The 17786-nt window shown below is 37.6% G+C and overlaps 1 protein-coding gene across 1 annotated transcript in view; it reads right to left on the bottom strand.

The window, feature by feature from the left end:
• SLC9A8 (solute carrier family 9, subfamily A (NHE8, cation proton antiporter 8), member 8) overlaps window positions 1–17368 on the bottom strand; it is a gene marked incomplete at both ends in the record, with an annotated part of 24950 nt that extends 7582 nt beyond the window's left edge. The window contains 8 exons of the mRNA XM_009704637.1: window positions 1545–1683; window positions 2984–3127; window positions 4205–4239; window positions 4912–5013; window positions 5849–5932; window positions 9417–9475; window positions 14427–14507; window positions 17130–17368. Of these exons, the coding sequence (XP_009702939.1) occupies window positions 1545–1683; window positions 2984–3127; window positions 4205–4239; window positions 4912–5013; window positions 5849–5932; window positions 9417–9475; window positions 14427–14507; window positions 17130–17368 (883 nt within the window). The remainder of the gene's footprint in view (window positions 1–1544; window positions 1684–2983; window positions 3128–4204; window positions 4240–4911; window positions 5014–5848; window positions 5933–9416; window positions 9476–14426; window positions 14508–17129) is intronic.
• Between the last annotated feature and the right edge of the window lie 418 nt (window positions 17369–17786).

Genomic DNA, 17786 nt, shown 5'->3' with positions numbered 1-17786 from the left:
ACATTCAGTCTTTGGAATCTCTGCTCGAAAACTATTGCAGAAAATCCACAGTGAATCATGAAATAGTAAAGGCTTTTCTAAAAATAGGGAAGAGCTATGAAACAGTAAATTACAAGTAAAATAGCTCTCATTTATGTTTTAACAAAAATAGTGTTCTTTTGATACTCAAGATGTTTAAAACTTACTTTACGTTTGTAGTCATAAATGTGGACATTTGTCAAGGGCCACAAGTTCTGCTTTGCATCTCATGCATGGTTCTGCAGCACAGCTGCCAAGTACAAGTAAATTTTGCCTCAGACATCATTATTTGCCACACTAAGCATGCAAGCAATCTCCTCTGTTCAGTCACTAGACTTCTAGTTACTTCCAAATGGATGAGACAGGTTTGCAGTAGTATTAACAGTGAGGAATATTCCTTCAATCACATCCTTGCCTTAACGCTTAAAATACTCCACCTACCATCTTTGTTAAAATTCAGAGGATTACATGCCTGTGACATGGAAGTTCACGCTCCTCCTGGGTCATGAGCCAGCAACAACCTTCAACTATATTTATCTGCTCGCAACTAATAAGAGATGTCCTTTGCTGTATTGAAATTTTGCATGCTTAGGGTAAATCCAATACTTTGAGGCACAAATAACTACAACAGGGCAAATAAGCGGCTTTTCTCTTTGTCTTAATATCATTTAGTGAGTATCAGCAGCAAAAGAAGTGTTGAATATCTGTCTCCCTCTTTTGTTGTGATGTATGGAATAATTTAAAATTTCATGGAATCAGGCTAATGAACCAAGAGAGGAAATATGTCTATATTTAATCACTCTGTTCTTGTTATTTACAAGCAAAGCGCTTAACAGTATGTCCCAGCTGACATGAATAACAGTTGTACAAGCCTAGCACAAAAGATTACCTACAATGAAGTCAGCATTAACATTAAACAAGCTCTGAAAAGTAACAAAGGTGTCCGACTTACAACAAACATCTTTCCTTATCTCAGCAGAGAAGCTTCTGGGTTGTTTAGCAATCAATTCATGGAAGTAGAAGAGGCAAAAATATAAGTCAATGTAAGTCCAAATAGAATGGTATCTGTATTCAGCTGCCTGAATACATAGGGACAAATGAGCTGGTCTGACTCAAAAGCCCTTGGGAAAAGCAGCTTCTTTTTTTTCTTTTTAATTAACTGGTTTATGTATGTAAAAAAGGAGCCATATGCTTGTAAAAATGGATCAGTATTGAAATGGAATTAATATAGTTTGAATTTACAAAACAATTATCATATTTTATAACACTCCAATTCACATAATATAAGCTACTATACAGCATTTCAGATGTTAATTATGTTCATAAAAAATTGATGCAATTTTTTAATACACACCCATGCACACTAACAAAAAACCAAAATGAGCATGAGAAAATCCTCAGCCAACAAAATAATGTCTAATAAATATCCCCTAAGAAATGCTGGAGAAGATGGCAAAGAAAAATACTATGAGAATGTTGAATTTCACCAATTTATACAGGTGTATCACAAAACTAAAAAAGGATATTAATGCAGAAATGAGACCAGTAAGTGTGCCAAGTGCTGCAGAGCCAAAGAACATCTTAAGAAAGTATCCCAGTGCCTGTAGAAAGGTTTGCCATCCACTTACATCTGACATATTTTCTCTTGTCAAGCCTTCTGCTGTGCTAGATATAATTGAAAAATAAATAAAAAGAAACAGTTATAAATTCTAAGCCTGGATCCAAAAATACCAAACATCTTTTGAGAACAACAAAAAAGACTTCCATTTCCTTGTTGCTACCACTCTTAAAAGGCTTTTACTGTGATATATATAACAAGAGGAATGTCAAAAGATGTTAAATCAAGCCTTAGTATAATCCCCAAAGGGAAACCTAATTCTGCTAAAAATCTGGAAACCCAGCATTACTCTTCTGAAGAATCCCCAGAATGGCGTAAATAGGCTATGATAATGCCCAGTGTTACAAAACAATTTTCAAACTTTGAAAAGGAAAAGAAAACATATTTTGCAGCGGTAAAAACTCAAGGGCATGAAAAAGAAAAGAGATGGATCATGTGATCCTCAGAGAAGAACAAATGAACAGGAAGAACTCTCATCAAATATTTAGGTGTGGATGAGAGACAAGAAGGTCACTGAAGAAAAACAAAGAAGCTCTTCAGAGGAAAGGGAAATCTCTTTGAATTTCAGGAATGTATTTCATAGAATTCCATGCAAAGAAGACATGGATTCTAACCAGTGTTCCTTTTGACTGCTGAAGCCTTCATTGGTCTTCCAGAAAAGAACCACGACTGTATTAAAAGCAATTATTTCACTGAAGAATTACTCTAAACTTCACTACCTTCTTAGTATATTTACTCCTTCTATACATTCATAGTCACATCATTGACTTCAGCAATAACATGAAGATGTATCTATATCTTTTTTACTCTTTCAGTCCCAAAGAATTATCATGGGCAAAGGATAAGGATATTGGATGCTCTTCTTCCCTGTGACAGCCCCAACATAAATATAAAACTATTGCATGGATGTTGATGTATCCCCACTCCCCTGCAACTGACGCATGACTCTGGGTATAAGCCAATGATATAGGAGACACTGCGTGTTTAGCAAGGGAAGTATTTTTGTGCAAACCTGAAAGGACACATGTTGGTTTTCTGTTGAGAGGACCCTCAGATGGAAAGGGAGCTGGTAAACGTATGGACTTAGAAAGCAATCAATTATCTGGGGTCAATGAGATGAGGCACTGAGGTGGTGTTAATAAGACATCCATTTACTGTCTTCTGCCTATGCAGTTTATGTTATGGATTGCTTTTAAAAGAAGGATCATAGAAAATTCAGCTTTACAGCAGAAATACATGATTTGTTCCAAATGGAAATGGAATAATTATTGTGTACCTGAATAACTAATTAACAGAAAATAACATGGTTGCTGTTTCCATCAACTTGTGTATTTCAAGTGCACTTACTTGGTCAAGACAATAGAGACTGCATCATTGAGAATGCTTTCTCCAAAAACCAACATGTTAAGTACAGGATCCACATTGAGGGCATTGAAAATGGCAATAGTAGCCACAGGGTCAACTGCAGATATTAAAGAGCCGAATGCAAAACTAGGAGAACACAAAACAAAAAAGAAAACTAGATGAGAGAAAAAATACGTACATAGTAAACTTTAATGAACAACTACTAACGAAGACATTATGTGTTCTAGTTCCTACACAGTGAAAAGTTATGTTTTCTTCCCATTCATAAGAACTTGAAGTGATAAAACAGAAGTTTTTGAGTTTTATTTACTGATATACCAAAGAGAAAAGTTGTTGTCCAGCTGGAAGAGATGTTGGAGAAATACCTATCTCCCAGCTCTCAACAACAATATCTTACTCCAACTAAATAAGAAAAAAATCAGAGGAATGGGAAACCAAACAACTTTACAGACACAGCCCAAACCATGTATCATAAACGCATAGTGTTACCTGTTCAGGATTACTAGAGAGGAACATTTAAAGGGAACTGCTAAAACTCCATTACTTTGGAATCCAAACATAGACAGTACAGAGGCAATGGGATGGCTCAGCTGTGTGAAGTCAAACACTGGAACCAAGTAAGGAAGATTTCTGCTGTTCATGCATATTTTACTTGTTATGTTTCTTGCTTGCTGCCCAATTTATTTATGGATTTTAACAGAAAACTGCTGTAGTTGCTATACAATAAACAAATAAAAATCCCAAATAAACCAGGAACAAACTTTATTTAATGGTAGGGTGCTGTATTTCTAAAAAACTGATTAGATTCTTTGCCAAGGTCTTGAAAAATCTACATTATTGATACTGAAAAACTCATTCTGTCTTTCACGAGAAGATCTGGACAAGGAAGTTATGCCCTTATCGTATATATTAATAATACCAAGTAATCAAAGTTTACATATTTTAACTTTAAAGGTTGGTTAAAAAATGCAGTATCTTTCCAGTCTAGAAGAATCACTGAGCATAGAATACTATTTGGAAATAAGGGTGTAATAAATAGGGTTTAGAAGTGTTCCATCTATTTAATAGTTTCAGATACCATGTTGAATCTAAGCAATCTAAACAATAACCAGAAGAGCTGGCCAATTACAGTGCATTTCCCATATACAGTTATCTTGAAGAATGCTTCATTTCATGTACTACACCATTTCCCCAAGAGCTTACCTGTCTGTCATGTTGAGTTTATAAATTACATCAGCCTGAAAGAATAGGTAAAACATAAAAAAAAAAAAAAAAAAAAAAAAAAAATCACAATCAACTGTGTTTTTCTGCTGTTTTTAAAAATGAAACTATTCACCAAATCCTAAGTTTGTTATCACAGAAAAAATCACAGTAGTTATATTACCCAGTCTAACACTGCCCTCCAACACTGATCTACTGTTACAATTCTGGTTACCCAAAATCAGGGAAGACCAGATGAAACTGGAACAGATACAGGTGAGTAGAGTAACTAAGGCATTCAAAGGAATGGAAATCTGAGGGGCAAAGAGGATTGTTTGGCCCACCAGAATGAAGTCCGAGAGAAAATATATCTAATCAATGGGGAAACACCAAAGCAGAGAAGTGAAAAAATTATTGACAGAAGAACAAGTAAGTTTAATACTGGAAATTAGAAGATGGCTCTAGAGAATACAGGTTTTGGAACAGCCTTCCGATAGGAAGACTAAGTTAAAAAAAGTGAAACTCAAGTCTTAATTGCTTTTAACATGGAGCATGCTGTATCTAGAGAAGGGGTTATATAACCTTGTCTCTGTGATAGCAGAGAACTGGAATTTGTCACCCAGGAATTCACTTTCACTATGTTTGTCTGCTTTTGGACTTTCAAAAAGCAAGCCGGATAAACTTAAGTGCTTCAAAGCAGTTATTCTCACCTGGCCCAGGAAATAAATTCCTCCACCTACAATGAAAGCTGATATTGCAGTGCCAAATACAGAAAACAGAGTGATGGAACCGATGTTCTGAAAAAAATTACCCTGGAACATAATAATAAAGTAAGTAAATTAGTGAAAAGGATCTGAGTGAAAACTCATGTTTGGGTTTGCATCTAAATTAGATTCTGATTCACAACTGAGTTTCCGATAATAAAGCTTCATTAGTTTGGCACCAGGTACCCCAGGACATTCATCCATACCATCTGCCTAAAGAGCCTGCTCTCTTGAGGACAACAGCAAATCCCTCTGATACCCAGGACAGGATGTCAGTCTGGTACCCTAACAACAAACCAATCCTCAGACAAACAGCCGGATATTCACCAGCACTTTGACACATTCCCCACCTGTCAATTAATCCATCTGTTGTAGACAGAGCATGTGAAAAAGGGTTGTAAACTTCCCAGTTACTAGTCCATTTCTTAGGTTGTGATTTTGTATGAAAAAATCTTCAGTGTTGGTACCAATTCATGATATTACTATCGCCCACTGCTCACTCCCTCTCCTGCAGCACAGCCCAAGCAGAGAGGCAGCACACAGGGAAGACCAGAACTGCTTCAGCCAGGACTAGCACTGTGAAAAATGTCCATGGAAACATAGGCTCCTAGGCAAAGGGCGAAAACCCTTGTGAACATTTTCCTCTTCTTTAGCTGTGGAGTGACCCCACCTTTCCCACTTCTGATCCTACTCCTTCCCATTTTGTCTCCATCACATCAGCCCTTGTACAGCTCTGATGAGGTAAGAAACCTCTCCATGCAAGGAAAATAACCTCTGCACAGCACCTAACACCTTGCCAACATTCAGTTAACAGTCACAACCTACAGCAGAATGTTCCAAACAAAACCTCAACATGCAAAACAAGCATCTGGCAGGGGCTAACCTTGTGCAATGAATATCCGGATTCAAATATAATAGGTGGAAGCAAAAGCAGAAAAAACATATTTGGACGAAACATTTCTTCTTCCTGCAAAACAAAAATGAAGTAGAATTTCAAGGATATAATAATTATTGAAATAACATGAAATCTTCCAAAAGGGAGATTGTTAAAAAAAAGCACCAAAAGTGTTGGAAAATTAAAATTGCATTAATCTTTCTTATCACAAAACAAAAGACTGAAGAATAGTGAACTACTCCAGGGCTGCTACTTCTATTGGTGTTTTTTTAATCCAGTGATTGAAATCTAGGCCTTACTTATTTTAAATTACTGTCTCCAAATAAGCTGCACAGAAAGTTTCCACAAAAAGTACTCCCATGTTATCTCACAGTCTCAAAAACTGTAAGGACTGTCAAGGAATTGTGACCTATTGGCCACTGGTTTGAATATAACCTAGGTTAACTGTGACCAAGTACAGTTTCACTAAAAAACTCATCACCTAACAAGAAGAAATCAGATCATCAGCTTAGTACACCTGCAAGTGAACAGGCTCAAGATATATACCACTGTTAAGAGTCTGAGGCTTGATTCTTCTTGGCAAATGTAATTTATGCCTGTGATTTAATGGTACTATTCTGATGGTTCCTTTTTACCATCAGAGCAATATAAATGAAACCTACTGTGAAGCAAGATGTTATTTTTTGGTGACCTTACTCTTTGTCGCCTATCCCATCACTTGGCTAACACTGCTTTATGGAGTTGTGCCCCCAAACTGGCACCCTGTTTTTTTTTTCTGCTGGCAGACTAAGCACAGAAGGCAAATTAATCACGGCTGAATGTGCTGCACTCTCTTTACCCAGCAGGCTCTCTCCTGGTCCCCACAGTTCTGAATACAGCAGAACTTGTCACCTTTGTAAAGCAACGATTAATTTGTTTAAATCCAAGTTAAACAGCTGATTGACTGTTCTGTTAAAACACCAGCTTTCAAAAAAAGAAGTACTCATCTCTTTAAAGTCTCATTCCTGTCTGTACCAGCGATAACCATCTTAAAGGATTTGGAGGACTTAGAAAATAAAACTCATCCTTTATACTGCAATGCTCTAGTCCATTATTCTGCATGCACAATTCCGTGCGTCAATGGCTAACATTACCTAGTTTCTGTCAACACAGTAACTGCGCTACAACAAAAAACCCACATACCTGATTAATTACACTGTTTAAAAGCCCCTGAAAGCAGAGATAGACAAGGAGGCAAGAAATAATGAAAAGGAAGGACTGCATTTGTGCTGCACTGAAGCAGAGAACAGGAAAGTACAACATGAGGACTGTAATTATCAACCATGCTAGCCAGCAAGAATCACCAGCAAGTACAAGGTCCACTGAAGACTTAGAAAATACATTACAAAGTTCTTAGCGCAGTGATATGATCGAAAATTTGCTTTGCACGTGGATACAGCCCGCAGTTAAAAATTCTAATTTTTTTCTATATCATATAAACAAAAATTCTCTAGTAAATATAAAAAAAACCCAAAGCATTTAAAATCATTTTATAAAGTACATAATTATTATTGATTAGAACATTTCACATCTGAAATTATGACAGCCTATGTTAAAACCTAAGCTTTAATACAGTGAAGTATCTTAAATAAGCCAATCATAATGTGATATCTGTGACCCTTTACCTTAGCTGATAACGTGAGCAACCAGACACAGAATCCTCAGTGCCTCCCAAGACTTGACCAATGCTTACCAGAAATAAACTACGTAATTCACTAGCTCTGATCAATATTTCCTGTGTTTATACAACCAGTGCTCAAATCAGAGCATACTTTAAGCTTGCTTTCTTCTTCCTACATACATGATCTCAGATCATTTTATTTAACCAATAAGAAGCTATTTTAAAACGTCGATTTTCTGACTATTTAATTGACTTCCAATTTTAAGTCAAGTCCAATTGACACAAAACAGGAATGCAAAAACACTAACTAGTACACCACCCACACTTTCTAATAAGTAAGTATGTAAAAATGAAATACCGCAACATGACTCCAGAACTATGTAATTGCTTAAATGAATGTACACAGAATTAGTGTAGTTAGTTGACAAAAAAAGAAGTATAATGTGTAATTAAAAAGCTACATCTGATTGAAAATCTATGCATTTTAATGTATTTCAACTAAGGAGATAAAAAAAAATAAATCTTCCTTTAGGGAAATAACTGCCAAGAAATACTAAGCCGCAAGCTGGGATTAAAATTCACTACTCAGACCAAGGTTTTCAGATTGCTAATATAAATCCTGTTTCTAACCGGTGATTGAAATCACTGTGATTTTGATCAGTTCACTGATCTACTCCAAATGAACTGTTTGATACTATGAAACAAAATTATAATTTACATACTGCAAGATTTTAAATTAAAGCAGGAATAGTGAAGAGTTCATTGCTTTGATGATGTGGATAAACTGTAGGAGGTAAAATCCTTGCTTCTCTGTAGACTTCCCCTTTTGGAGACAGTTCTGCCACAATCCTCCCTCCCTGGGGAAGCCTCTGTAACTCCACACATGCATAGATAAGACCTCATAGCATCACACTCTAATTCAGGTTGAAGGGGACCCCTGGAGGTGTCTGATCCAAGTTTCTGCTTAAAGCAGGGCCAACTCAGAGCAACTTCAGCTGCTCAAGGCTTTATCCAGCCGAGTTTTGAATATCTTTGTGGACGGAGATTCCCACGGTCTCTCTGGTCACATGTTCCTATGTTTGGTTGCCATCACTGTTAACATTTTCTTCCTAATATCTAAGTCCATAAAGCACCAGGCACCAGGACAAGGACAACCTTCTGCACAGAAGCTTTGCCTGTATTTTCTGCTGGAAATAAAGCTCAAATCATGTTTCCGTTGTCTCAGCCAGGGTGAAAAATGTTGCTGCTTCAGACACCCTGGTTTTGGCAGTCTTTCCACAAGAAGCAATGGAGTACCCAAGAAACATGCCATGATGAACGGATTCCTTTGTGAACTGTCTGTTCTTAGCACCACAATGTGTTGCAGTTTTAAGTATAAGTAAACAAAATAAGTAAATAACATGACTTTTAGCACAGCTATTCTGAAGTGCTTCTTTTTACCTCTATGTAATCTACGTTAACATCTTCAGGTAAAACATGTGACTTTACAACTTATCAAAACACATTTTCTTTCTATGAAAACATCTACAAAATTAACTCCAAAAGGAGGGAAAGGACTCAATACAGTCTAAAAGTATAAAAGACAAATAATTGAATTGCTGTATTTTTCACTGTAATTGATCCCAAAGTTGCCCAGTACCTTCTTCTACCACGTATCTAATAGGAACAGATTTGGTACCGTAACAAGGATTATTCAGGGAAAAAAATATTGTGTAGAAAATGTTCAGCTTTTTTTAAAATTGCTTGTATCATTATTAAAAAAATCCCAAACTGGGATCAAGTATAATGTACATAAGTTTTTGGAAATTACATCTAAAGAAACTAATACTACAAACAGTCTTATTTTAAACCTTTAAAGATTGTTCTACAATTAAAAATTGGTTGCTTCAAACATACCTTCCAGTTGGCCAGCTTTTGAGCCTCTATGATTTTTATAAAAGCTCCCATAAGGATACCTAGGAGAGAATGAGATAACATTCTGAAATATTCACAAAACACATCACTGTTTCCATTAACTGCTTATTGACTCCGAATCAACAAAGTTTTAAAAGTGAAAACAAGGCAAAACATAAAGCAGCAAGTCTTTCATTCCTAAATGACAAAAACAGAAAGTGGTTTTAGGTCTGATATGACAGTTTCCAATATGTTACATAATTACATAGCTTCCCTTCGGATATCCAAATACTGAACACGCATATTGGGAGTGCCATGTTCACAGCTTCATAAAGAGAATAGGTTTAAGTACTCAAAAGCACTTCTCCTCTAAGCTGCATTCTAATAAAATGCCACCTTCCTTGCTAAAGAATCAGGAAGTTATGAGTTAGATATCTGTGTGATAGCACAAAACCGTATCACTTCAAGGCTATCTGCAGTGTTGACATAGGTTAAGTGAAATCAGTCTTCTCCACAGAAGTGAACTTTATCTCAATGAAATCGTAGCACTTACTGGCAATGAAGTAGATCGCAAACTCTGATCAGGGTGGAGATACTGTCAGAACTATTTCCCAAATGAATTACATACCTTTTAAGTCATGTAGAAATACTAATTTCAGTATAAAAGAATTTTATCAGTGGTGCTGCAAACTCAATGGTTAAAGATTATCGTGCTCTTTCCTCCCATACATCTTCAAACAGGTAAGACAGAAAACTCCAAACTAACAAGGTTTCTTCTGGAAGTCATGAAGATAGATCATGAACTGTCATTAATTGCTTTCAAGGAGTTACGAGGAACTTGTCTTTAGTCAGATTTCAGATGTGCATTCTGCATAGTTGTATTTTATTATTTACAGAGTGGAGACTTCATAGTCAAACACTGGAATGTAGATGTGAAATACACTGAATGAAAGGTAAAAAGCGGCTGAGAAGCTTAAAGTATGCTTTCCTGTGACTCAGTCATTTTTATTCTCTCATGCTGTAGCTATCAAAAGAGTCTTACAAATAGCATCACATGGATTACTCCTGATGGTTGTGTCATACACACAAAGCCATGAGGCTTAAGCCTTCTTTCATACAAAAATATGCAAAGGCATTGGTTCCAGAGACTAAAATAGTTGTTCCATGAAATGATTTATATGGAAAGGAAGAGCAAAACATTAATGAAGGAACATCAAAGCTCTGCTGTTCTTTGAAGGAGGACAGAATGCAGATACAGCCACTCACATGCCACGTAAACACACGTCTCCGTACTCAGTCAGGCTTTCCATTCTGGGATGGAAGCTGTGGCAGAAGCCAAGGACTAGAACATTTCTAGTTTTTGCAGAGCAGCAACACTGTCTTCAACTGGTACAGGTAGTACTTCATCACTTAACAAGAAGTTTATGTGGGGAAAAAAAACAAACCACAACAACCAGACCCTATACATCTGAAGGCACAACTGCAGGAAGTGTACTTCCTGCATGAACTTCCAGTATTTTAAGAATTAGTATTGAGAGCCCTCACATAAAACTATGTTTAGAGGGGATTTAAAAGAAAAGAGAATCCCTTCACTCACTTCTGCTGAAATGGAAGGGCTCCAGAATAACTTTGTGAAATTGGACCCCTGTGAACAGGCCAACCACGGCGTATGGGCTACAAGCTGGGCATCCCTATCCTATGAGCTCAAGAGGCTTAAGTAAAAGGCTGGTCTCAATCTCTTTTTTAGAGGAAGAGCTAATCACAAGCTGAGCCTAACAACAGTGTCACAGACTGATGAAGTCGTTTCATGATATCAAAAGTTAAATGAACAACAATATAAATGTAAAGCATCAGCAGAAGCCAAGGGAAAAGGATGAGCCTGAATCATACAAATTACACCTTTACATACCACAACTTACTTCTAGCTGCATATTACACACAACAGTACTACTAACTTAAGATTATGCTAAGCAAAGTAATGAAAGAGATGCACAAAATAATGCATCACCAAGAGTGTTGAATAGCAGCAGAATCAAACTTTAACACTGTTTTTTAAAACCTGTTCCATACATGTTTACAAACTACTCTTATTACTAGATTAATGAATGCAGTTTTTGTTCAGCTGGTTCCATCTATTAAATCAGGTACATCAGTTTTGTCAAGGGGCTAATTGGAAAGCTAAGTCTGTAAGAGTTAATCTAAGCCTCATTCTTTAGAAAAATGTTATAGGAATTTTCTTATTACAACCAACCTTTATTTTTCCTGAGAACATGTTAAAACTCAGTAACAAATCAAAGACAAAAACTTTTCTGGCAACTATTTTTACCAACAAAATTCCAGTAACTTTTAAGGACACAGATCAAAATCCAGTCTTGGAGAATACACTCCCACCCTGTCCATCAGAAGAGTAACATGCCCTAGAAATGGGGCTTCTGAGCAGCTTAAACAATGGGAGGAAAAACAGTCATGAAAGTCATACTTATCTTCTCTGCTGCCAGTTTTATTAGCCTTCAATAACTGCCTGAGAACATTTGCTTAATTTACAAGTCAAAATAGGACACACCTCACTTCTGGCACTGCTAGCAAAACTGGACACTTGAAACTCAAGCTGTGCTCTTGCAGCTGTGTAGATCATTACCAGTAACAGAGGTTCACTGACCAGCAATTAGCTGGCAATTCCAATGATTATTCAGATGCCGCGTCCTGTCAACAGAGCTGGCAGTAGTTTAAATATGATGAGTCAATAAGCTAAATAAGTAAGGCTTAAATGACACAGGATATCTGTTAGCTGGGTTGCTACTGGGTATAACACTCTCTTGACTTAGTGGAATTGCATTTGCTGGTATCATCTCGTCTGGTTTGGGAGATGATAGGCTACAGCTATGCTGTGCTTCACACCAAAAGCCAAACTCTGCAAGTTTCCTATATGCCCTCTATGTGAAAATACAGGAGATGCGCTGCTGCTCCTTCTTACCCATCTTGAGTAGTAATGACAGCCCCAGCAAGAAAACTTACCAGTTTTATGAGCAAGCTTTTCTTGGGACCTACAGAAGCACAGAACAGACCAGCACAGATAAAATCCTTGTCCTGCTGCTGAGATGCCAAGAGAAAGAGAAGAATGTCTGTGCCTCTGCTGCTCTCTGCAAAGCTCAGCAGGAGCAGTGATGCAAGCTTGCCTAAGACCTCAGCTCAGCACTGCCCAGTAGTTGGCTTGGGGGAGAATATATGGAATGATAGTAAAGAAAATCCAAAACTATGCCAGGAAGAGCAATCAATATACTGCTGCATTTTAAATTGGGGATTATGCTTAAATTTAGATTAGCTATTTAATAACAATGATAACTAACCTGATCAGAAGCCAAATTCACACCTTTCACATGGATTTTTGTGTACAAAGAGGAAGGATACTGAAGGGAAAGTAATCTCCTTTTGGAACCTTTCAAGACATCTCACCTGTCCACAACAATAAAGTAAAAAGGCAAGGAAAGAGAAGTGTGCTGACAGTGAATCAAACACTGCATGGTTTCTATGGGGATGACTAAGTTCGGATGATCTGCAGCAGCTCTGATCTTTCTATGTCATACTATGGTACACAAAAGCATAAACACACAAAAGTCTGATGGATGCTGCTCCTATAAAGATGAGGGGTGTGTGCAATACCCAGGAAAGCCATACCAGCACTATGACAGACATCTTACAGGTCTGTATGTTTTTCAGCTGCAGAGAAATATCGACACTGAAATAGGGCCTTGCAAGTAAATGTGTCTTTAAACTCCAGTACCTTCTACTATGCTAGTAACGTGATGTGGTCTGCATCAAATAGAGTTATGTAAAAATTCAGGGAGTCATGCCTGCAGGAAAATACGTTTTTCTTTCTGCTCAGTAACAGCTCTAAGATCTTCTCAATCTAGCACTCAAGATGCAAGAAGATCCCTGTTTTCGAGAAAGCATAAGGTACTGACAAGCGCCAGAAAGCTTACTTCCTCCTATTGAGAAACTGTGTGAAAATACAGTTAAGAAATGAGAACAAGGTATGAGCAAAGCCTAGGAGAAAGTAAAAGAAAATTTAAAAAAGAAAAAAGGAAAAAAAAAATAAAAATCTGCTCAACAAGCATTACATTCCTGCCTGCTACTTTAGGATTGTAGCTAAACATCTTTCTCTTTTTGTTGTATTTTTAGAACAACTGTCAGTGAAAGCATCACTAGTAATAGATGCAAAAATATCACAGATTCTTGTAAACAAGTTACAAAGACAGCTGAAAAACTGTTGCTAGGATTAGATAGACCAGGTTCTTTAAACATTATGTTAGACAGTATGTAGAAAAAATAATAAATGTATTTGGCCTGATTTCCTCCTCATTTACACAGTTACAAATCAAGAGCAACAGCATACAGATAAATGAAACTACCCTAACATAAAACTACAGGCTTAGGAATAGTTCAAATTTATTTCAAATTAAGCAAGCACTTGATCTTCATTAAGGGTGGCATTCTTATAGCTCAAGTCATAGGAAAAGCTCTTGTCATGGTACTACAGGGACAGTTAAGTATCTGGCAGTCCAGGCAAGTTTTCTGGATACAATTACAGTCCCCAAATAGATTATAATCACATATACAGACATAATTCTACCAAAACTAATACAAACACGTGTACTACTTAAAAGGGAAGGCCCGAGTCTCGCTGCCAGGGAGTGCTGCAGTATCTTGTCCTACAGTGCAGATGCAAAAATAGAGGAAAGTGCCAAAGCACTTAGGTAGTGTGCATATACAGCGCTATATGTGTCACATATAGCACTATATGTGTCATTTTACTGGGTCGGTCTCTGCACACATGCTCATTTCTTGATTTGTGCATGAATTTAATTCTACAAATTGGTTGTTTTCTTCACTGCATCCAGTTTTCTGCATCTTTCTAGTGATGGTTACCACAAAACAGAGCATTATTTCAAGTACAGACTAGTGAGAGTCCCTGAATTAACACAAATTTAATATAAAAGTGTCCTGTCTACTCACCTAAAGAAACAACTGCCACACTCTCTGGCAAAAAATGAAGTCGGTATTTTATCAGTAAATGCACCAATATGATGCAGATAGCTGTGAAAGAAAAAAAATAAATTGTAGATTTAGAAGTGTTAGAAGAGAATAAAATCTATATTTTAAGTAGTATTTCTAAAATACACACAGCAAAACTTCTCCTAATCATTTAGTAGAAATCCACTAACGCAAGTAACCAAATTGTAGTTCGAACGTAATTCTCACTGAAGTACGTAAATGGATCTACAAATGACAGAAAATAACTAAGGCAAAATTTAGAACTTAAAATTATCTTCTAAAAATACCAGTATTACTACTTTAAGAGTCTGATTCAGCTTACAAAAAAACCTTCTCTGAGCAATAGCTGTAAAAAATGACAGTTATACACAATATACTGGTTTAATAAAGTTTTTGGTAAACATTTCATATCTTTGAAATAAAACATACATGTACACAAAGCCACAATTAAAATTTCAAAGCTACATCCTTCCACATCTGAGTCCCTCTGAGCAGATGGGCTTTACCCAAACGGATAATCACAGAACCAGAAAAATTACATCGGAAAGGACCTCTCGACATCATCCAGTCCAAATCCCTGCCCGAAGCAGGGCTAACTTCAAAGTCAAAGAAGCTTGCCCACTGCCTTGTCCAGTCAAGTTTGAAAATCTCTGAAGATAATGAAGTCACAACCTCTCTCAACCCCAGTTCTAGTGCTTAAGTCTTATGGTGAAGAATTTTCTTCTTCTCTCCAATCCATATTTCCCTTGTTGCAAGTTGTGACTGGTGCTTCTTACTGTTTTGTGCACCTCAGAAAGCTCCATAGCCTCTGTAACTCCCATTCAGTGGGGCTATGAGGTTGCAGAATGGGTAACTCTTTAAATATCCTGTTTCTCATAACAAGTACCAGCCAAATTCTTATTGACATCAGCAAGAGACATTTACTGCTGAGCATTGCTACAAGTTAAACTAGTAAGGGGAAAGGACCAATGTAGAAAAATACAAGACAGATTTGACTTGAAGGTAAAAAAAAAATTAGAATTTAAATCTGATGCAACATTCGCTTATTGTTTTTAAAAAATCCAGTTTTGTTCTGCAGTAATGTATTTCACCCAGTAGGGAGAAAATGTATGTCTCACAACAAAAATGAAGGTTACAGCAATATGAAAATCCCATCATAGCCTCTATGCCAATGGTAAAGGCAAATTACAAAAGATTTATATCAGATCTGGGTACCATCCATGGATATGGTTGGAAGACACCACTTGATCCTTTTAGAACTACAGCAGTTAGGAAACTTATCTGTAAGAATCAAATCATCCTGGATTATTAAATTCCTAACAGTTTTGATCTGAATATTCTCTGCATCAAAAGTACAATTCTTCTCTCATTTTAATTTAGCTCAACAAAGGGTCAAACAAAGAAACAACATCTGGCCTGCATGTCTGTAATACGTGTATTTCACCCTATTTGCTAACAAATCATTCTGCAGTGGACTGGAATATAAGCAGTGTTACTGCTCATGTTTTGTCGGAAAGCAACAGAAGCTCAAGCATAGCCAATAGCATTTTATATACTGGAATCAAATTGTGGCCTGTTACATGCAGCAGAGACTGTTTTACCATGTATCTGGCAGACCTTGTCATAACTGCAATGGGAATCTTCGTTCTCCTTACTCTGTGCCTTGTAAGCGTCTGTGACTCTCGCTCTGTTTCAGTGGGCAGCACAACGCCAGGCCACACTGCAGCAGCACACATTGTGAAACTAGAAATGAATTAGCTTCTCGGAACTTCTCTTAGTGATTTGGTTTAACAACTCCTTCTAGTTAACTAAAAACCAAACAGCCACTCGCAGACGGTTCAGAAGAGCACTTCCAATTTACAGCCTGAAGAGGTGCAAAATGGTCCACAAGACTAGGTGACCCATCTGTCACAGAAAAGTCTCTCAGGGTACCCTGCTTTGGGCAAACTAAGCACACAAATACACACAGGAAAACAGACAAACCCTTATCCCTCCCTGAAAGTTTTGACTACAGCATTGCTCTAAGCAGATGGTGAGAGATAACTACATTCTATCAAAGAAAGATAACAGCCCAGACTTACAGAAAAGTTGTGCATCTGCCTTTCAAAATGCCTACATATGGCCAACAATGTTAATATAATTATAGCAATCTGCATGTTATTATTGCACTCTTGTAGGAATGCAAGAACATAAGGAGAGCCAGAAAATTAGACACTGAACTTTAGTACTTGTGCATGTAATTCTGACTGCCTTCTATTGGCTTATATAACAAAATATCCGGGGGCTGTCCAGAAGTGCTAGAAGTAGTTAAATTGACATCTATCTAGTACACTGTCCCAAAGACAGTTGCAAGCACCATGGAGTATTCTGACAGTGTCTTTTTTCATACATGAACACATGCCATGTGCTTGATAAAGAAGGCAAAGACAAACATGTTGTTTGCACTTTGAGACCACGGTGAAAAGGTTTGCAACGGTCTTCAGCTTTTCACAGGTTTCAGAAGTTCAGGCAGTTATATATCCAGCTCTCTAAATCTCTGTGCCTGTACAATATTCCACTTCATAGAGGGAAAACCAGAGGAGAAATAAAACGCTATGATTTTGAAAGTCCTCAGATACAGAGTATGATTAACAAAGATTAAAAGACCTTCAGTTCATCATTCACCTAAAACAAGAAGACTAAAAAAAATCGTCATGCCACTAGATTGCTCCTCTTGCTGTGCTTGGACTCCAGTCTGAACTGGAAGGATAGGTTTAGCAGGTGTAGGCACCACCAATTTGGTAGTAGCAGCCAGTGTAGTGTGGAGGGTGAAATTGATGACTTCATGGGTGGCATTTGCAGACCTGTCAGGATAACACAATATGTGATTATACTGGATGGGAGCAGCATGATAAAGACTTAACCTACTAAAGACATGCAAACACACAACAACCACCAGATCATACTGAATTTGTACTCGTGACCAACACGTTAACGTTGTTTTTTAAAAGGCATCTCTGATCACAAATACTGGAAGTTCAGATTCATGGAGCTGATTATTGCAGAGTCCCTTCATGCACTGCAGATACCAAATATTCTGCACTGCAGCTTGAGACGCAGGTGAAAGCCTGACACAGAAGGAACTAAGCCCACTTAACCTGTCGAGTGCAACAAACCCTCTGTGTCAGACCAACGGCACCCGCAGGGACTGCGGGGCTGCACCTGCCGCGCAGGGCCGCTTTAGAGCCGGCCTCCCTCTCCCGTGGGCAGGATGCTCCTGCACCCCCTCCAGCGGCCCGCGCTGCGGCCCTCAGCCCAGCGGTAGGCACAGCCCGTCGGGCT

This window comes from Cariama cristata, unplaced genomic scaffold (assembly GCF_000690535.1).
Source record: "Cariama cristata isolate BGI_N322 unplaced genomic scaffold, ASM69053v1 scaffold45657, whole genome shotgun sequence".
In the NCBI taxonomy this organism is placed as follows: Eukaryota; Metazoa; Chordata; class Aves; order Cariamiformes; family Cariamidae; genus Cariama; species Cariama cristata.
This window is presented reverse-complemented; position numbering and strand designations above follow the sequence as displayed.